This window comes from Solea solea, chromosome 4 (assembly GCF_958295425.1).
Source record: "Solea solea chromosome 4, fSolSol10.1, whole genome shotgun sequence".
Classification (NCBI taxonomy): Eukaryota; Metazoa; Chordata; class Actinopteri; order Pleuronectiformes; family Soleidae; genus Solea; species Solea solea.
Window position 1 is genome coordinate 13,654,454 of NC_081137.1, and position 15,604 is coordinate 13,670,057.

The 15,604-nt window shown below is 41.4% G+C and overlaps 1 protein-coding gene across 4 annotated transcripts in view; it reads left to right on the forward strand.

The window, feature by feature from the left end:
• abr (ABR activator of RhoGEF and GTPase) overlaps positions 1 to 15,604 on the forward strand; it is a 120,058-nt gene that overhangs the window by 54,302 nt on the left and 50,152 nt on the right. For all 4 annotated transcript variants that reach the window (XM_058626979.1, XM_058626980.1, XM_058626981.1 and 1 more), the window contains 7 exons: positions 1,412 to 1,597; positions 5,013 to 5,120; positions 6,580 to 6,640; positions 10,601 to 10,653; positions 11,750 to 11,890; positions 13,976 to 14,097; positions 15,156 to 15,324. In XM_058626979.1, the coding sequence (XP_058482962.1) occupies positions 1,412 to 1,597; positions 5,013 to 5,120; positions 6,580 to 6,640; positions 10,601 to 10,653; positions 11,750 to 11,890; positions 13,976 to 14,097; positions 15,156 to 15,324 (840 nt within the window). The remainder of the gene's footprint in view (positions 1 to 1,411; positions 1,598 to 5,012; positions 5,121 to 6,579; positions 6,641 to 10,600; positions 10,654 to 11,749; positions 11,891 to 13,975; positions 14,098 to 15,155; positions 15,325 to 15,604) is intronic.

The following is a 15,604-nucleotide window of genomic DNA, read 5'->3' on the forward strand; positions in this document are numbered from 1 at the left end:
TCAGACTGGCTATAAAAAACCTCTTATTTGCTCTGTTTAAACACAGAGCCAAGGCAGTGACCGTGTCGTCCTATTACATATGAGGCACAGATGACCACTGACCCGTCTTTTTATTTAGTAGCTGTATCAATTATGAATGGACTACCTACATAATCACCAACTATTTATTGACAACTGTAATAGAAGCTTATTATGAACCGATTACTACTAATAATGCAATGGTTCATCGCAGATGAAAGATGGTGGGTCAAATGATATAACTTCTCCTCTCCTCTCCTCTCAAGCATCCAGATCCGGTGACAGTGTAAACACTCAAGGCTTTGTTCAATATGTGCAGCTACCCCTGATCTCATTTACTGCATAGATATCTGTGCTGAAAATTATACGAATGTACGAATACAGGTAAATACAGATAAAGGAGACAACAACTCATCCATATAACACATTTCCAACCTGCTGTTTTAGCATCATATATAGATCTAGCCAGTGTGTCCCCCGCAATCAGTGAAGTGACTCGTCATCTGCTCTCATGACGTGAAAGCCTTTATGTCTTGACTTACTTTATTTTCAGCTCCCTACCTCACACATGTCTATGATTAACTCGGCTGACATGCCAGTCAGTAAAGGCACAGGGGAGAAGAGACCCACCCAAGTGCCGAACAGAGAGGCTGCGGTTACGCACTCGTCACTGCATGACACACGGAAGCAAGTTAAAAAAAAAAGTACTTCTTTCCAGGCACTGACCCAATCAGGCCACTGAAATGAAACGTACAGCTTGCACGGAAATTAAAGGGGTAGTTCGGGTTTTTGAACAAGGCTCCGGTTTGGAGAGCCAAGAAAAGGAGTTCTGTGAGAGAGTTTGGGACACATAACTAACACGTTTTAAACCATAAGCATGCATGCATATGTTATGTTTACAGGTATGAACCATAAAACCGCTGCCCATCAGTATGTCAGAGTCAGTTTGGTACTATTTTCTGGCCCGTATCACTACGCCGTGCAGCAAGTTGTGCTGTTTTAGTCAGAGCGAGTGAGGGAAATTGCACAAACAAACACGTCTGACTATGAAACTGGTGACGATGAACCGTGTAGAGAAAATCCAACGGGTTATCTTTATGAGTGCACAGACGAGGAACTTAACCAGAGAGAGAGAGAAGCGATGCAAGGAGATGGGGCAAACAGCACGAAACGTAAACAATCTTTTTCTTTGCCGTTTTCAAAAAGTTCCCCCGTAAACATGGCATTGTTTCAAAGTTCTCCGTACAAAAACTGTAAAACACGTTATGTTTTAAAAACTGTAGTTATTACAGTGAAATTAGCTAAGTGTGTTTGAGCTGTGTGTTGTTGTTTGCCCTATCCATCTTTTTTTTGGTACTTTGTTGTTTTACTGAATCTGTCCGTCATTTCCCAGCCCATGCGTCCTCTGAAAGCCACAGCCACCACCTCGCAGCCCGTCCTGACCATCCCGCAGATTAAGACCATCTTCTACAAGATCCAGGACATCTTTGAGATCCACAAAGAGTTCTACGATGCCCTCCTACCAAACATCCAGCAGTGGGACGAGAAGGTCACTGTGGGCCATTTGTTCCAGAAACTGGTGAGTGTGTTTGTATATTGATTCGGTGATATACCGTCGTCCTCCCTCGTGCACTACAATAATTGATATGCCAGGGCCAATATTAATATTTTAATGAACAAAATAAGTAAAGAGTCCCTGCCAGCGTCACTACTTGATGTCTTCTCGCTGTGCTGCTCAAATGACTGAGCTAAGCTTTGATGGAAGTTACCTGGCCGAAGATAATAGCGGAGAAATCTACGTTAACAGATGCCCCACCCATGTTCAACACATAGACTCAATGCACTTTGTTCTCTATGTTGTGAATAAATAGAGAAATCCTGAAATTTTACATTTTCATGGACGTTTGGTATTCTTCAGTTAGACCGATATCGTCATGTATCGCTACATGACACATCATGTAGCGATACATGACGATCTTGCAATATAATGATTTTTACAGAATTGTATCGTGATATTATTAGTATCATTGACTATGTATCGCATATACTATCGTGAGGTACCCTGTGATATGTGGGTCTAGTTTTCTGTCTCTCCATCAGTTTCAGGGTACTAAAAAAATTTACAAAACTAGAATTAAGTTGTCAGGCTTGTCACCTCCTTGTAGGTTCTGTAGAGAAACAGATAAAAGAGCACAAACCTCGCGTTTCTTCTGATCTCCTCGTCAACACCACTCAAGACCAAGTGTAGTCCTAAAATAATCAGGTTCCTGAGCTGAATTCATGCCACATTCAAGGATGCGAGTACTATAACACTGGCTGGCAACCATTTTAAAGACAGAGGAATCGATATTACTCTTTGTAAAAGTGAAATGTCATCCTATTATTGACTTTTGAATTGAAATCTTGACTGTGTGTCAGTGTTATCGATCACAGCTCATGTACAAACACCGTTTATGTGTTCATTCTCATCTCTGTGACTCTCAAAAACCTTGTAGTTTTACAGATGTATACATAGCTCAGCTACTTTAGAATAAGTGAATGAATTCAAGGTCGTTTTCATCATCAACATCAAGCTGGTTGACATGTCTGACATGAAACCTTTTTGTATTCCCAGCTTTCTTCTGTTGGTTTTCCAATGAACTTAGGTATGTCAGCCAGGGTTATTCTTAGCACTGACCAGCTATGACTCAACAACTGCTGACTTCCCTTTTATTCAGTGGCTACCATCAAGCCCAAACTTAGAACAGAAATCTGCACATTTAGAGGGCACTGTGCAAGAAGACAGCTACACTGAGAAAGAAGATACTCGACAGTTATCTATTTAATCCATCCATGCGGTAATGGATGGGTGAGTAGTCCTGTGGAAGCCAGGCATTCACAGCCAATAGAATAAACTTCATTTACTGTCGCGCCTGTTCACCAAACAACGGCGATGTCGCACAGAAATACTGTATCACGTTGTAGTAGTTGCCCTTCGTCCTCTCTCGGGATCCCAGGAGTTCCGACCACCAGGTGACACCTATTGGCGTAGTCATAGTCTCTCCCATCTGTGCTGCGTAAATGTGCGCGTGAGAGTGTGACACGTGGCCGCTAAACATTTAGTCAAGAGTGCAGATGGCAGAGTAATTAGCTGCTCTGCTCCCCGCTGCTCCTCGTCAGCAGCAGCAGCAGCATTAAGGCCATCAGAGCAACATTAAGGCAGCAGCACGTCAAACTTTCCTCACTTAAGCTGCACCTTGTGACTGACGTGTCCAGACAAAGTATAATTATAATTAAGTCCTTGGAAGCATATAGTGGAAACGGTCTTATCAGCTAAATAATATATCTTTTTATTGTGTTGCCTTGTACTGACAGTTGGTTGTTCATTTATTTTCGTCCTAATTTGGGACTTGCATCATCGGTTTCTACAGAGAGAGGGTTGCAGTGAGACAACCAGTCGTCATGTGCATGGTTTATGAAGTTTTATTGTGAAAGGTAAAAGGGCAAACAGACAGTTTCAACAGAGGGAATTATGGATAATGGGGGAAAAAAACAAATAAGACATGCTTTATGTCAAAATAATGTGACATTTCACTGTAGATATACTGCTAATTGCTAAATAATCATTATAATGATGATTGAGTTGTACAGTTCTTTCTCTTTTCCTTTTTCCAACCCTTTCGTCTGTAAATCCTCTCGACCGTTGCTCAAAGTCGTGCGTCTCTGTGATGGACAGAGATTGAGTGGATTCGTGCCACTTGTAGAGTGTCCAAGTAGCATGATGATGGAAGTGGTGAAATACCACAGTCGTAAATGTCAGTCCATGCTTTCGTGTTTGTACTTTCAGGCAGGCTGTGAAAGCAAAAGCTGCTATCTTTGGAAATTCTGTACTGACGCTAAGTGATCTCTTGGTTTGACACCATAAAGTGGGCTGTTGTGATGAGATGAAACTCTTAACTGACTGCTTGTTTATTTGTCTAAAAATGTGCTAGGTGACTACAAATAACTGCTCTCAAATAAACAGCTTTTTTTGGCCTGCGATCCCAATTCAATCTTTTTAGTGTTGAAGATCTCCAGATACCTGGGTAAATAGAGATAGAGAGGGTGTCACCATCTCTCTTTTGTCTTCTGTTTTTTTTTTTGCAACATGCTTTTTGACCAGAATTGCTCCATGTTTGTTGAACAGGTGATTTGATACTGCAACATATGTATAATCTATATGTATATTCTCTACAAACACTGTAAATGGTCAGCGTGAGATTAGGGAGGTTGGGACAACCCTAGTTATCTGTTTTCACTTTCTCTTCATCTTTTCGTTACCAAGAACATAGTCTATGATCTATAACATCCCACTTGTGTCACTTGACTCTCTCACTGCCTCGTCACTTGAGGTCAACTCTGCAATTTACCCTCCGAGAGGAAGAAAAGATCAAAGGAGGAGAAAATGAAAAGGCTCTAGAGGATTTAACGACACAAATAACAAGACTTAATCGTTCACGCCGTTCAGCCAAATCCACTGTTATTGCTTTAACAGGGTGAAGTCTGCTCTTCAAGCCCAGTCTTTTTAAGCTTACCTCTAGCAGGATGCATATTCATGCACTTCTGCTCTGCAGCTTGTAATGAATGCAGACGCCGACTGCACAGAGCTGTGCAAAGGAAGCGCTGGTAACAAACAATCAAGAATAGTGACGGTGACTTTCTGTCAATCAGGACTGCACAGAGCTGCCAGTGGATTGGCTTGACAGGGATGCGATTAGGTTTGTGTTCACTAATTATACTGTACTGTGCGTGCGTGTGTGACGGCAGTTCTGCAGTGATCTAATCAGAGCTGTGTGTGCATTTCAATACATTTGTGTGACCTGTAGAAGTAAATGAAGGAGAATCGGTGTTTTGGTTTACTGGTATGACAGATTTGCTCTGGCCCAAATTGATCATACCTTCATTTTTCCTCACACCTGCCTGTTTCCCCTCATACCTGAATGTCTTTTTCTTCTTGCTCTTTTCTTACGATCCAGGCCAGCCAGTTGGGCGTGTACAAGGCTTTTGTGGACAACTACAAGGTGGCGCTAGAGACGGCGGAAAAATGCAGCCAAGCCAACAGCCAATTCCAGAAGATATCTGAGGTAAGTTCATCCCACAAAGATGGCGAGAGGCTCAGGGAGCGGAGGGGAAGGATGTTGAACATTGTTCGCTTGATAATAGTCACGCAATCAAATCCGTTGTGCGACTCCCTTGTTTTGATTACGACATGCAATCACTGTGGCATTGTGTAGAACGTTTTTTATTGAATCACGGCAAGTGGGACATATAACAGCATCCGTACAACTTTTTTTTAAACATAATAACACTGTTTCTTACTCCTATGCCTTTGAGAATCATCATTAAGGAGAAGTAAAATTGGATTGCTGTTATGATGCATATTATTGCTAGTAATTCAGACAAGACTTTGGACAGCCGGCCCCATAATGCCTGAACAGAGGGACATTCCCACATCATGTGTCTGTAACATCCTATTGTGTTGAGTTGGCACATAACACAGTTTGGACTTGGTATCAGTTTCATGGGAAAACCTAGTGACAGGTGTATAATAGAGTCTGCAGTCACTGTGGCATTGCTTCAATAATCCTATGCAATGTCACAACACATATTTCAGTGCACAGTTGCATTAATATTTCACCATGATCTTGTATTAATGGGAGAGTTTGGAGCCCAACAAAGATTCTTAATGTGGTTATGGTCTGGAGTCTGTCGTGGTTAACTCGGGCTCCCTGAACAATTATTTCCCAGTTTAAACCCAATGAATCCAAAGTACAATGTCATCTGGTCAGGTGGCGATGGAGAAAAATGAAAAAATGCACATGGGAGTGTGAGAGTATAAATGGAGAAGAAAGGGGATTCAAAACATCCTCTTTCAGACAGGAAGCTCAGTTTAAGGGAAATTTTGAGGAACACCTTTTACACAGTTAACAAATATAGAGGAAATGGCATGAAAAAGACATTTATTTGGTAAGACTTTAGATCAAAGATTTAAATATAAATACATACACAGCTTGAACACGCACACTGTGTGTGTCATTAAGCACGATTGCTAATAAAGGGACGATGTGCTAATAAAGGGAGACAACAGCCAACAGGCTGGAGTCTGACTGAAAACATAAAGAAGGGCTCAAAAAAAAGCCTCTTGTTCAGCAGTTTGACAGGATAAATGCCTCCTGTTCCCACCTGCCCCTGCGTTGCTGGTGTACACGTGCCAAACGCTCCCTCAGTCATGTCTGATAGTAATGCTTGACGGAGCCCATTTGCAGATGAAGGACACAGCAACACATAATGTAGCATTGTTTCTGTTCAAGTCGAGCACCGTAGCTTTAAATACTGAAATTAAACTGGAATCATTTCTATTAATTCGTGGTCAGGCTGTAAAGGTGTATTGGTATTTGAACAGCTAACCATCCGCCCTCTTTCACTGCCGCAGTTTCTCTACATTTTTCATTAGTTATGCCAGCCTCAGCCCCAAGCAAGTACAGAGGACTGTACGTGTAAGACAAGAGATTAATCACATATATTATTCCTCTCTGCTTTCAGAACCTCAAAGTTAAAGGTCCTAAAGACTCCAAAGATTGCACCACAACTATCTCAATGGAGGGTAAGTTGTCTTGTGTGTTTGTGTGTTGTGTACCATAGGTTTTTTTTCCACTTACGTGCGCCTCCTGAAGAGTGCGAGTGTACATCGTGTAGTTCTGTGTCTTTGCTGCCTTGGTTGCTTTAAGACTTGAGTCCTGCCCCCTCTGCTTGTGTATGCAGTGGCGGGTTTTGGGAGGCAAACTGGCGCGTGACAGAGCACACATACACTATCTCTCTCTTTCTCTCTCTCTCTCTCTCTCTCCGTCCATCTCTCTGCCTGAGGAAGGAGGCAGTGAGCAGGAAGACAGAGTGAGGAGAGGAGAAAAGGGGGGGATATGGAGGTGCTCCTGGTCCTCAGACTGTGTTGTAACTGCACATACGGTAACGGCTGCATGACGCGTCTCCCTTTTGATTTCGCACAACTTGTCTGCTGTTGGATTGGAGGTCGTTAGTGTAAATGTTCCAGACAGTTATTCATATGCTGTTAGGTATTGATTAGTGATTCTGTTCGTGTTGTCTGTGTCGCTGTGTTGTCTACTTGCTGATTATCTCTGACGTTTGAATGTCGGATATCAGAGCTTCTGTGTTTTTTGATGAGGGATGATGCTGGAAAGACTGACTGATTGATTACCATACAGAATGATGTACAGGAGGACAGCATCACCTATCAGTGTGTGTTTGTTTATAAGCAAGCTAGGTGTAGTGTGTGTTCTGAGTACCAGACATCTCCTTGTAGAGAATACTTATCACAAGAGAATCAGTCTGATCTCAGTGTGTCTGTATGTGTGTGTATCAGGGAGTTTTTAAAAACTACTGTGTTCTTCTGGCATCTTCAGTATATAAGCTGTTATGAGGAATTAAAGCAGGTGGTAGATGATGTGCTCCAGAAAAGCAGGGGGGAAAAGCACATGGTGTTGTTTTGTGAAGCAGAGATAGTCTGGTTTTAAATGCTCCTACTGTGTGTGTCATCTGTCAGCAGCGTGTACCCGTGAAGAGTCTGTTCACTTTTGCATTGTAAATGAGGATGATTCAAAAACGTCCTGCTGGTTTAAGCTCATTCTTTTCAAATGCTTTCCTCCTGGGACTTCACTGTATTATCCTATGGACAAATGGTGTGTTTGCAATATCATAGGTTACCATGGAAGTGAAGCAGCATGAGAGCGGCTTCATAGTCCCTCAACAATCAGTGTTTGTCGGCATCTGGAGCAATTGGTTTGATTACTGTTTGTATTGCAGTTTCTTAATTACCCGGCGACGCAGCCAAGGGCTTTCTCCACCTCACCTCTGAAACTTTAAACCTCGTCTCTCTCTTACCTCCATTTTTCTTTTATAAGGCATTCTGCCTTTCTTTTTTTCGTACTCATTCTACTATTCTTCTGCTTTTTGCATTTCATTTTAAATAAATACATCTGACATAAATGCTTCGTTTAACGCAGGCAACATGCTGTGAAGAGAGGTGTCCTCTACCACTGTCATGTGACAAGGACGCAAGTGAAGGCTGCAAATATCCGTCACGCTGTTGGAACATTGTGTTTTTAGAAATGGCCGGTTATGCTCGGCGGTAAATGCATCAGCACAAATTTCTTATTTAGAAGCGATGTTGTTTAAAAGTGGAAGAAGACTGTATTGGACTGATAACGGTATTAGTAGATATCTAGTGTTGTGATATTTATATCGTCCATCCATCCAGCCATCTTCTACCACTTTATCCTCCACGTGAGGGTCGCGGGGGGGTGCTGTGCCGATCTCAGCTGACATAGGGCGATAGGTGGGGACACGGGGAGAACTTGCAAAGACCCTTGTTTCAACCTGGTCGGTTATTCGTATTGGACACAAATATGTGGTATCAAACCATTAGTATTTTAGAGTTGGTTGCTAGTTGTTTAGAGCTAAAGTAATGCTGTTTTCTCCTAATTTAAGGATACAAATAAGCTGCATATAGGGATGGCTCTGTACCACTTTTTTCTGACACCGATATCACAACCTTGAGATATCGGCCTGAGACATTTTTATCGTATGGGATTATCCTTACCTACTAAATCGAAGAAGTATCTTGTTTGTTTTTTTAAAGTTGGACTCTTGTCATTCTGTCGCCTTTATTTTCCATTTACTATTAGTTTCCAGTCCGTCTTCCCTGTCCACCTTCACAGTTCATGCCTCCATGTCCAGCAGTAGGAGATGAATGTCTTGCAAAAAGTAAAAAAGCTGGCCCAAATGTAGACCTGAAGCAGTGTCTTTGTGTTGTGCTTGTTCATAGACTTTGCCCCTTCTCGTGTTAGCCAAGACAAATTATCAGTATGTCAGCCAAGTCGTCAAGGCGACCTTGAGAACGGGGCCAATTAAAGTCACCTCCCTGTGATGGCTCATCGACTTCCAATAATCCTCTTGTCTTTGTCTCATGCTCTCTTTCTCTCTCTTTCTCGCCGTCTGCCTCATTGACCCTCGATCAAGGTTTTGTTGTTGGCCATAAACTATATTCATATAATATTCTGATTATTACACACGCATGTGGTTAGCATTGTTGCCTCACAGCAAGGAGGTTGCTGGCTCATGTCCTGGTCTGGGCCTTTCTGTGTGGAGTGTGCATGTTCTCCGTGTGTGTGCATGGGTTTTCTCTGAGTTCTCCAGATTCCTCCTACACTCCAAACACATGGCGTTGGCCCTGTTATGGACTGGTGACCTGTGTACCCCGCCTTTTCGTCCCTATGTCAGCTGGGATTGGCACCAGCATCCCCACGACCCTCATGTGGAGGATAAAGGAGTAGACGATGGATGGATGGAAAAAGAAAGAATATAGTTTTAGGTTTCTCAGACACTGAGAAAAGGAGAAAAGAAAAAAAATAATATACAAGATTAGTTGTGTTTCTGCCTCTCTGATAGAAAGAGCAGAGCTCTGACTGGCAGGGGCAACTTTCTGTTCCTCTCAATTCACTTTCAAAGTCACTCACTTATTTTCACTATAACGGAATAGAAATGAGCTTGTTCACTGAGAGGAACGTCATCATCACACTCCTCCTTTTATAGCATATCTGCCTTGCTTCACGAGTGGCATTATTATTTTTGTCTTCATTATTTTTCAGACATTTCTGGCATTTCATTAGATAACCACTGGGATCCCCTCTGACAAAGAAAAATCCTTCATATTGTAATGTCATCTTTTTACATTTATTCATGTTCGCTTCTTATTTATATCTCCCTTGGGGTTCTGTCTGTCTTCTTGCCCACCATATATATATATATATATATATATATATATATATATATCTCCCCTCCTTGTCATTTTCTTTCCTCCATTTTCAGTTGCTCACCTAAAGCTGTCATGTATGTCAGACCTGCTGCTGTTCACACGACTTCAGCAGTAAAGCTGCCTCAAGGGACGTGAGCCAAATGTGTTGGTGCAGACTTAAACTGTGATTTTAGAGAGGATCGATGGCATGCCTGTGTGAGCATGGGTCTGTCTTATCACACCTTTTTTTTATTTTCTTTACAAATACATGCAGATAAGCCGTAGTTTACCCATCAGACTGAATGTGCAGCGGAAGAACCGTGGGGTATTTAGCAGCTGGCCTGTGTGTGTGAAAGTTAAAATTGACAAAGGACAACAAATGCGATATTATACTATGTAGGTCCAGCTTGGGAATAGCAATTACCCTAAAATGCACTGATTCTCTGTTCATCCCCGCATGAAAACTGTAACATCATAGGTTAGCACATGTTTGGGTGCCAACTCCATGTCTCACTAAAGGACAACTCAGCAGTGCGGAAGCTTGCTGTCATTAAGCTGAATGTCAACCTAAGAATAATCATCAGTCAGACTTTAATTGCCGTGTTTAGCGGAGTGTGGGCTGAGTGTGAGTGTTAGTTCTTGTACATGCTGTGTAACCGTGTGTGTGTTCGTGTGTGTGTGTGTGTGTGTGTGTGTGTGTGTGTGTGTGCGTGTGCAACACTGAATCACATCCCTGCACTTCTTCTCTCCCCACAGCTCTTCTTTACAAGCCAATTGACCGCGTCACCAGAAGCACCCTGGTCCTTCATGTGAGTATGACACTTTTACGTTCATTAACACAAACCTATACTATAGACGTAAATAGAGACTCTCTTTGTGTGGACTTTGATGAAGCGACCCTTAAACTACCCTTAACACCCATGCTCTATATACACTCATGCAGATGCTGCATCTAATCATCAGTATTTTCATAGATATAGACGGATAGTTTTTTTTTATTTCAAACACATGCAACATTTACAATGACAACACATTTACATCTCGTCTCATGTTTGCAAAGGCGTAGGCAGGAGTATAAACTTATATGTACCTATGCCACTCCTATTACACGCAACTCAATTTAAAGACCGCCTTATCCCGTCACCAAATATTAACACATTTACAGCATTTTAGGCAATGTTCTTATTCTATATAAATACAGACCATATACATGAGGGAATACACTTTTAAACTGATTTTAGACCCATTAGACGACCATTTCAAATCAGGTTTTTTGCCTTTTATGAGACTGAACTTACAAAAAAAGTACTTAATGACATCTGCCTAAAAAAAGCTTTTTTGTGTATGTGCTTCCTCTCTTTTAAATTGAGATGAATTGAACTAAAATCATTCTTTTTGTATTTCTTTAAAGCACATCGAATGGCCACTGTGTTTGGTCATGTGCAATACTAATAAATGTGCCTTTCCTTGCCATAAAACGTCCACCTGGCATCTTTGTTTGATTATTTCAATGAAAGTACTACAAGGAGAAACGGACAGTCATGCAAGCAGACCGGCCTCAGAGTTAACTGCATGAATATGTTTGCATACAGCTGACAACGCAACATTTGCATCAGAGACCTGTGTGTGTGTGTGTGTGTGTGTTTGTTTTTCTACAAAAGTCATTCATGCCAACTCGGAGGCTCTAAGTATAGGTAAATAAATGAAAAGATAGACGGATAAACAGACAGCTAGATGTGGACATGTGGTATAAAACGGATCAGGCACTTGGAGCACCGACAAAATAAAGTACATGCATAGTCGCCGTTGATAAACACCAGTCTGACCCACAACTGTTTCTTTCCCCTAGATGTCCTTTTGTGTTTGTGAAGGTTTTATGAAGTGTCCGTGTTACCTGTGTTTCAGGACTTACTAAAACACACGCCCAAGGACCACCCAGACTTCCCCCTCCTGCAGGACGCTCTGAGGATATCTCAGAACTTTCTCTCCTCCATCAATGAGGAGATTGACCCTCGTAGGACGGCTGTCACCACACCCAAGGGAGAGGTGAGAGTCTGTGTGTGTGTGACCATTGTGTGGGATTACAATGCACAGTCCTGAATCTCATCCTCTGGAATCATAATTGAGATTATGGGTTAGGGTTAATAAATGGCCTTTTATTAACTAGAGAGACTATAATACTATATACCTCATGACTATAATAATCATAGAATGCTTTACTTATTTACTATTGTTCTTTTCTGCTGATACAGTAAAATCTAGATAATTGATGAGCGGAGAGCTTATCTGGATGAGGACAAACATATCAATTCTGTGTGCTCACTTTCTCTGAGCTTTATTTTATTCATTCAAACAGATTTAGCTTTTTTTAAGGGTGAGGTTGGAGTGACGGATTGGTCCAAGGTGAAGGTGGGATTACGTCAGGGATCAGCTCTGATGGTGATGGACAGGTTGACCGTTGAGGTCAGGCAGGAGTCTCTGGGAACTGTGTTGTTTGCAGATTATATTCTAATCTGTAGTGAGAGTAGGGGGCCGGTGGAAGAGAGCCTGCAGTGGTGGAGGTCTGCACTAGAGAGAAGAGGAATGAAGGTTAGTAGGAGCAAGACAGACTATCTATGTGGGAATGACGGTGAGAAAGGTGGTATAGTGAAGATGCAAGTATAGGTAATGAAAGTGGAAATGGAGAGTTTAAATACCCACGTCCAAAGGTAATGGACAGTGCACAAGGGAAGTGAAGAGGAGAGTGCAAGCGGGGTGGGGGTGGCTGGAGAGTAGCAGCGAAAGTGAAAGGTTGAGGTGGTTTGGTCACGTGCCGAGGAGGGGATAGTGATTTTATTGGACAAAGGATGTTGAAGATGGAGCTGCCGGGCAGGAGGTAAAAAGGAAAACCACAGAGACGGCTCATGGATGTTGTTAAGGAGGACACGAAGACAGTTGGTGTAACAAAAGAGGACACAAGGGACAGGACAAGATGGAGACATATGATCCGTGGTGGCGACTCCTAAAGGGAGAAGTCGAAAGGTTTTGCTTCTTGAAGGGATTTCTCTTCCCTCAAGCCAGTGGCCAGTGTGTGAATATACTAAGCATACAAAAGTATGTTTGTATAAATGTGTAATAGCATTAAAATAAAAATTCTTTAGAATAAGAAATAGAATAAGCCCTTTTGGAGGCTGCAATCTCTCTACAGCAGCCTTAATGGACAAACCAGCCAGAGTGTGTGTTTCATGTTTTGAAGCACAAGTGTACTGTGACAACAATAAAGAAAGATATCCACTCTGGTATGCGAAGGCCACCGTATCTCCCTGACCTGTTTGCTACCATCTGCAGTCGGACCATTAAATACCACCTTGTCTTTGTCTCTGGACCTTGAAGATCATGCTTTGTAACTTTTGTTCAAGCAGCACAGCTGCCACTGATTGTGGTTGATCTTGTAAATAATGCCGCAGCCTTCATATATCGAATTAGAATGAGTTAATTTTACACACACACACACAACTAGAACTAAAACCAAATTATTGGTTTTCGTAACGATTTTAAATCAATTAATCGAATAATCGTCGCAGCCCTAAAACCTTTTGCTAAAACGTTTGTGAAAAGTGACCTTCTTAAGTCCTGTTCCCCCCCTAATTTGTTGGTGTCTGTGGCGATGTGGTTATTGACTATACAGCTAATCATCATGTGATGACAGTTTACTGTGTAAATAATAAAGGAATCAGAGAGTTTGAAGGACAATATAAACAACATCCTGTAGTACTAAACTGAATCTATCTCTCTGGACATTTTGTGTCCTCTTGATGGGCAAGAGTGAGTATATTTCCCTTTTGGAATGACCACTGATGTTTAAAGAAACACTAAAAGGCTGTAATATACATAGATAGGATGGTTAGATGTAAAGTTACGTTAGGAGCAAACCTGATGTCATATTAAAGATAAAATATAAATTCCTGAGCTAACAAACACTCTTCCCCTTCTGCTCGACCTTGATCAAGCTGAAAAACAACTTTGTTTTTTTCACACTCATGTCCTTAAGTTGTTGCCAACATTCGGTTCTGTTTTTAACCGGCGTTAGCTGAGCGTCGTGCTTATGTTGGTGACGCGACAAAAAAAGTCAACCCAGGTGTTTTTTCCCAGGCTCGCCAGCTGGTGAAGGATGGTTTCTTGGTGGAGGTGTCGGAAAGTTCCAGGAAGTTGCGGCACGTCTTCCTCTTCACCGACTTGCTGCTCTGTGCCAAGATGAAGAAAACGGCTGTGGGGTGAGGACACTTGACACCTTTTTTTTTTTTTTCTTTCTTTCTTTTCCATCCGAAGTATGGAAAAGTGTGTGTTTACCATTAAGGCCACATTTTTCTCCCCATATGTCACTCAATTTACACATCCGCTCTTTTTTGAGTAAAACAGAATGAAGAAAAAATCTTTCCATTTATGTCTCTAAAACGGAGAGAAAGAAAAAACCTTCAGGCTTTGGTGTTTTAAAGAGTGGAGTAATACGGCACATATACAATATTTATTTATTATTATACAGTGAAAGGAACATAATTATGATGAATTACTATGAAAGCTGTCACATTAACAGGATGGGTGTTTTGTTTTGCCTTATTGGATTATTTTTATTCTAGCTGACAATTAACATTTGTCTGTGTGATTTGTAGTCCTCTTCTCTTAGGGAGGAGCGCATAGCGTTGCAGTAACAACCAGTCCTGTAATCCCACTATTATGGTCTATGGTTACAGGCAACACAACCATGACACAGTAAACGCACACTGGGTTAAGTCACGGTGGTGTTTTCATGCCATTGAATCCCATCATTATCTCTGTACTACTATACTTACAAGGGTGACGGGGACATACATTGAATGAGTGTTCTGTAAAACAATTAAAAAGAGAGAAGTATGACGTATTGATGATTTCTTTCCTCTATGTAAATTAGCAGACCAATTCATTTGCTAACAGGAAGTCCAGACTATTGATACATTTGTTGTGTACTTTTGCATCTTATTTGTCACCTTTTCTCTCTGAAACCATCATGAGATAGTGGGATTAATATTTGTTAGAAGTACATTATCAGTAAAATATAAGTATAATAAAATAGTAATGCTAATTTTTCCAGTATGTGAGTAAAAGTACTAAGATACATTCCACACCTGCTGGTGGTAACCGGGAATACAAACAATGCAATGTCATTATTATTTTTTTTATCTGTTTCACAACAAATTAAGCACAACAAACTTTCTGTTGAAGGTCATTCTAATTCTTTGCCTTGTTTACTTTCAAATATCTTTGCTCTTTATTAACACACGTGTGCGTCCCGCAGCCGTCACCAGCAGTACGAGTGCAAGTGGTACATCCCTCTGGCCGACTTGACTTTCCAGACTCTGGACGACTCTGACTCCTGCCCCAGCATCCAGGTCCTTCCTGAGCACGAGCTGGAGGAGATGAAGATCAAGATCTCGGCCTTAAAGAACGAGATACAGAAAGAGAAGGTAAATCCGTCCATTTAGGGTCAAGTCTGACGTTGTCCCCTTTTGCTGTGAATGTGAATGTGTCAGAAAGTACAGGTTTAATCCAGGAACAACACAATAAAACCACTTTAAATCAGTGATAATGCAACAGGCATTTATTAGATAAGGTTTTCTACAAACTAGACTAAAACACAAAGACTGAACGAGTTACTGGAACTATGATGAACTAAAAAAAAATGTAAAATTGGTGATTTTCTATATGGACATTTGTACATTGAGAGTTTTTATTTTCTCATGACAA